The sequence below is a fragment of the Miscanthus floridulus genome, chromosome 6, assembly GCF_019320115.1.
Source record: "Miscanthus floridulus cultivar M001 chromosome 6, ASM1932011v1, whole genome shotgun sequence".
Classification (NCBI taxonomy): Eukaryota; Viridiplantae; Streptophyta; class Magnoliopsida; order Poales; family Poaceae; genus Miscanthus; species Miscanthus floridulus.
The window spans coordinates 322430-328592 of record NC_089585.1 but is presented as its reverse complement, the minus strand read 5'-3'; the positions used below and the strand labels follow the sequence as shown (position 1 = coordinate 328592).

The 6163-nt window shown below is 46.2% G+C and overlaps 1 protein-coding gene across 1 annotated transcript; it reads left to right on the top strand.

Annotated features, from left to right (window-relative positions):
* The first annotated feature begins 298 nt into the window (after window positions 1–298).
* On the top strand, window positions 299–844 carry LOC136457321 (uncharacterized). The gene has a single exon (XM_066457361.1). It carries the CDS (start codon window positions 299–301, stop codon window positions 842–844), a length of 546 nt encoding a protein of 181 aa, XP_066313458.1.
* Window positions 845–6163: the final 5319 nt, after the last annotated feature.

Sequence of the window (6163 nt, the reverse complement as noted above, 5' to 3'; positions counted from 1 at the left end):
TGTTTTATCGCTGTTCACAAAACATTCTATAGCATTTTTGTTTCGACAAACATTCGATTAGAATAGTAAACAATATTATACGACACGAAACGTAACATTCGTTTCTTGTTTCATATAAATGTTTCCAGTGCCAAACATTGATTTGTAATTCATGTCATACACATTTGCACATAAGTAAGATGCTCATGCAATGTTTTAGCAAAACGGTACAATGTAACACCCAGGGTGTTACATAGAGCGTGGTTTTGGCAAACCACTGTTCTTCGATGAAACAAACTATCCGTATTAGAAGATCCGCATGTCCATGTATCTTCAGGGGATCAATTGGCTTGTTTGGGAGATTTGTGAGGATACTACTTATGTTGTGCTTGAACCTCATGCTCGTACCACTCAAGAACAAAGGGATCTACACAATGCAAATAGTAGAGCTCGTAGTGTTCTTTTCTCGAGTCTTTCTCTTCTGGAGTTCGAGAGAGTCTCCGATTATGTGACTATTTGGGAAATCTGGGTAAGGCTTCAGAGCTATCATGAAGGAATCGTTCATGTCAAAACCAAACTCTTTGAGACGTACAAGCATGAGTATGAGAACTTCTCTAAGTTGGACGGCGAGTCCATCGATGCCATGTTTTCTCGCTTTCAGACTATTGTCAACAAGATGCGAGCAAATAAGGCACAACTACCTTATGATGATCATGAGAGGGCACTCAAGCTTCTATATGCCCTAAATTGGAAGGTGTGGGATGTGAAGGTGTCCGATATCATCGATCCCGCAAACTATGACACTCTCATGGTGGATGAGCTATTCAGCAAGCTCAAGTCCATGGAGATCGACTACCAGACCTAGGCCAAGATCAAGAACCCTTCAGCACCGACGATGGCTTTGGTCTTAGATAACTGGCTTAAGTTCTTCAAGTAACCCTTCATAGATGTCATGTGCCTTGTCTTCCTTGGTGTCTGTCACAGAGAAGCAGCTGGAGGTCCTCGAGGACGATGAGGTGGCACTCGTCATCAGCCGGTTTTCATAGTTTCACAACAACCGTTTGAATCGCCAGCATGGTGGTGGTTCGAAGGAGGGATGCTATGGCTGTGGAGATCCCGACCACTTCATCGCCCACTGCCCCAAGAAGAACAAGAACTCCTCTAGCAAGCTCGACTTCAGCAGGCACAAGGACAAGCATGAGTACACCTCCGGCAAGCACAAGTCGAAGGGAGGCTTTAACAAGGAGGCGCTCAAGAAGATGTACCTCAAGAAGGGCAAGGCCTATGAGCGCGCTTTCCTCGCTTCCCTCAGCAACCTCGACAACGACACCGACGACTGTTGGTAATTATTAATGTCACTTGTTTTTACTAGTCACCTATTACTTACCTACATCTCTAGCTTATTATACCAGGTTGTCATCCCTAGTGTTGAAACTAAAAGTGTTGTTAGGATTACTTTGCATTACTAAGCAGTTATCTACTCATGTGACTAAAAAGAATATAAAGATATAAAATAAAGAATCCGCAAAGCGCACAGATAATTATACCATTGTAGCATTTTACCCAAGAATATTTCGGGGTGTCGAATTTATATTTTTACCACAGGGAGGAGGTATGGAGTTGGCTAGAGTTGATGAACACAAATACACTACTTATGATGAAATCAATCACATAGCACATACTCTAACATGGGTAAGCCAATGATAATATATATATATATATATATATATGTGTGTGTGTGTGTGTGTGTGTGTGTGTGTGTGTGTGTGTGTGTGTGTGTGTGTGTGTGTGTGTGTGTGTGTGTGTGTGTGTGTGTGTGTGATAAACAAAGGCTTTGATAATTCCAGAGATAGAAATAGACTACTCATTGTTAAAGTAAGACCGGACAGGAGATTAGTTAAGAGATTGAATTCTTATGTCATTCCTTATTTACTAAGTCTTTCATATACCCTAGCACATATACAATCATGTATAGCATAATGACTCTTTATCTATGTATAAGGAACATTACTAAGAAAAATCAAGAACAGAGCAAGATCTCCTTCGTAACCAGGTTCTACTAGTTCTACATACGAGGAGTAGACTACAAAGGACTCAACGGGAGTGTCACATCCGCGATCTACCACATGACCCAGCATATAGAGTGCATCCGCAGGCAAACAATATCTAAGCACCACGCCTACATAATGTCGACCACTTAACTCACACAAGTATTGAATTAAGCGCTTTGCGATCTTATGCATAAACTCATTATCAATCATGACTATATCAAATATACTACTAGAGTAAACTAGGAAAATAATAAACAGAAACATAGTATTGAAATAGAATAAAGTCATAACAAGAGGGAATACTGTGGCCTTACCAGCCTCTAGATGACGATGAATCCAGAATCCTGAGCAAGAGCCTGAACTCTACGAAAACCTAGCTAGCTAGCCTATACTAAAACTTTGAGTAGCTAATCTAATTCTCTAGTGGAGAAGAGATCCTTTTGATCTTCTGGCTTCTTCTTCTCTCCTCTTCTCCCCAAACCCTGGGGGGTAGGGCTGTGCTTATATAGGCCGGTGGGATGGACCAGAGCCCTCGGATCAAACCGACTTTGATCAATGGCGAAGATGCAAACCCTAAGACGGTGGAGGAACCTGACATAGGTGATGGGGGCTGACTGGTGGGCCCCTAGGTCGGCCGACCTAGTAGGGTGGGGTCGGCCGACCCAGGCCACTGCCAGGTGGGCCCCCCTTCCATGGGTTACCTTCTCGAGTCTTCTAGATTCTTCTCAAATTGGTTTCACGGTGGAATATGCTTTTTAGCCCAACGTCCTTAATATCTTTCCTCCTTTTCCTGATAACCCTCTGTAGAAACACAGATTCACCAAAACCTGTGGAATTCTATTAGTTTAAACCCTAATTCTATGTTGGAGGTTGATATATGCCATTTTTCATGTTTAGTTGTCGGTTCAAAATGAACAATAACTATCGTCAACAAACACCCCCAAGCTTAACCTTTGCTCGTCCCCGAGCAAACAGCTAAATCAGAGATAAATCATGAGTTATTCCGGATACACGTGCCTTCAACCAAAAATTCTCTACCGAATTAAAGTAATTGATCTGACTTTCGAACTCGCCCATATTACCTTCAATTATGGGGCTTTTACCTTCATATGGGTCTTGAGCAATTGAAAGACAGAACAATCAAGTGAAGCGCTATGTCTCAAGTTCTTGATTTCACCTCTGTTCCGGAGTTTTTATAAGTTTTTAAAATAAAACTCAGAGATTCATTTGTATGACTTTCTCAAGTCTCTTATGTATGTGGTATTTGTGGATCCTCACCAAGGCAATAATGGTGTTATGCCTTCTTTCTCACCCTATAACTAATAAGGCTTATGTGGAGCTCAAAGGTGGGAAGACAGTGCACACATACTTGCAAAGCATTTGTTGTAAAGTTTCGTGTACAACACAACAGGCTGGATTTGTAAGTTTCGTGTACAACACAACATGCTGGAGCAATTTTGTGAAGTTCGGTTCAGTTATTTCGGTCTTTGATTTCTCAGTTGTAAAAGACAGTAAAGAAGGTCCTTGTTTTTGTAGAATTCAAGCGCAATTATGGGCATTGCTAAGAAGAAGAGATAAGCGTTACACGCTGAGGTTTGCCTTGGGGGAATCCATGGCGATCCAAGGAAGTTAATTTGTTTTGGTTCCATTAGTACAGGTCAGCTGAAGTACAGGTAATCAATGAGATGAAGAGGCCATTGTTTGAATAACTAGAGCAACATATTTTCCTTTATCGTGCCATGATGGATATTCCATTGTGGAACTGTGATCTGAACATCTTAAAAAAAGAAAAGAATTTGACCACAAGGAACCGGCTTAAAGGCTGCATGCGCTCGTGTTTTTAGAAGAATTGAAACATAATATTGATAAGTTGTTAGTAAAACACAGCATGATACCACTGAAGGCCCTATTTAAGCAAGAAGTAAGCATGTGCTAAGCGTAACATTCATGCCTATTAAATTAGGCTACAAAAGACCGAAATCTTGTTGCTCTAGTTTACTTTTCATCGTACATATGGACGACTTGTATCTTTAGAGCTTGTGCAGGGCCTGACTCCAGATTTCAATCCAACAACAAACAGAGTAACGGAGTAGGTAAATGCTATTGTAGTATTTCTATATCACAGTTTCATCTTCAGAAAAAAAGCACACCTAAATGCATATTCATAGTGGGAAAGTGCATCAGAAACCATAATTTGCTAAATAACACGATTAAACATAAATATTTATATCTATTTATTTTAAAATAACATACAAAAAATGGCTAGCTACGCGCGCTATTTGCGCGGGCCAATTGCTAGTTCTCTTCACAAGAGAACATGGCAGCTTCTGCACTTGTGTTGTGCCGCAACAACTCCCGTCTTCGCAGCACGGCGTGGCTCACCGGAAGCGTTCGGACCCTGCTCAAGGTGCCCTCGGCGTCCGGCCACGGCAGGCGCCACATGAACGTCGTCTCGCTCTGTGCCCTCGGCTCTCCCGTGCTTGTCCTCGCGCACTAGCGCATTATCCGCGCCGCCGACTACTACCGGCCGGACCTATTCCGGTGCGGCGAGAAGAACCTGCTCGCCGCGTACTGCCGTCCGGTGACAAGCAGACGCCGGCGCTCTGTTCCACAGAACTCCCAGTTAATTTGAACCATGGAGGCCGCGCTCCGGGACGGCGTGGACGGGGAGACCAATGCAAGGCGCGTTGGAAGATGGACGGGCTCCTCGGTGATGTTCCTCTCTGAAACAACGGCACCGCGCTCCACTTCATCTGCAGGCTGCAGGTCCAAGCCTAGGTGTTCTGGTCCTTGAGACCGCCATGGCGTGCATCAACGGCGACGTCGTGCTCTGGCGAGCGCGCGCTCGTGGTGCGGGGCCAGGCCAGCGCGCCGCGACGCCGCCGGAGCCCGGCGAGGTGGCGCCGCGGGAAAGCTCGCGCGGTCGTTCCGCCTGCAGGCACTGCGCCTACCCTGCCGCGGCGGTCACCGTCACGGTTCAGAACCAGCACCTCGCCGGCGCGGGCGTCCCCTCCGCGCGTTCAACGTTTTTTTCGGAAAGTCCCCTAGATATTTACAGAACATCCCTAAACTTGATCGACATCATTAATCACGATCCAAATATTGACACTAAACCCCCTACATTGGATCGCGATCAATCTAGTTATTTACACTAAAACCCCTATAATTTGCAGAATAGTCCCCCGCCATGACAGTTGACGATCTCCCCTCGCCGTCGCGTGAGGAGCTATGCTCCTCCTCCCGATCTATCGTCCCTCAGCCCCTCCTTTCCCGCCGAATCTCTCTTGGCTTGTCCGCCGCCCCCACCAACCACCATTGCCATCGTCGTGGCCGGGCGGCGCAGTGATTTAATTTGGCACCTATCGCCGTCTGGCGCGCAGGAGCGAGGCCATCGCAAGAGGCATCAGGTTGTTCTGGGATATCGAGTGCTGGGCTGCTGCCTCGACCTCTCGGCGGCGACCCTTGCTTGATGTCAAGCTACCTCCCCGGGTTCGCCTGCGTCAACAAGTCAAGCCCCGCGTTCTTCCCGGAGCGGACCGGCTGTAGAGTGTCAGTGTGTCACGCTGTACCAGAGCAATAATGACCGCCGTGGCTGTGGGAGGACCTGTACGCCGCCATCCGCGACGCGTGGCGCCGGATCGTGTACGTGGCCGGGTGGTCGGTGAACTCGATCGGAGACCACGCCGGTCGGACGGTCACGCTGGGCGACCTGCTGGAGCGGAACGCCGACGGCGGTGTGGCTGTGCTGGTGATGCCATGGCACATGGCAGTACAACACGTCGGTCTCGTTCCTCCGCAGCTCCGGCCAAGCACGACGATGGTTGCCCTGCTTGGTGAGCTGCAGAGTTGATTGGAACGTCTTGATGCGATGGTATATAGGGGAATCCAAGAATTTCAGTGGTACACACGGTGAAGCTAAGCAATGTAAACTTTTAGTAGCACACTGCGAAAATTGACCGGATCTAGAGGGCTTGGGGTTTCAACATTGCATTCCACCCTGTGTCAATTATAACAGTTCCTGCCATTTGCACATCATTGTGCTTAGTAGGCATACAGCACACTGGGAAAGTATCAGATGCAAGTTCTTACTATATAACAAAGAATATATATTCAAGCTAAATTTCATGACCACT

Bases quoted from the DNA above. Each gene is read 5' to 3' on its own strand.
- LOC136457321 (XM_066457361.1), top strand. From the start codon at position 299: ATGTCCATGTATCTTCAGGGGATCAATTGGCTTGTTTGGGAGATTTGT.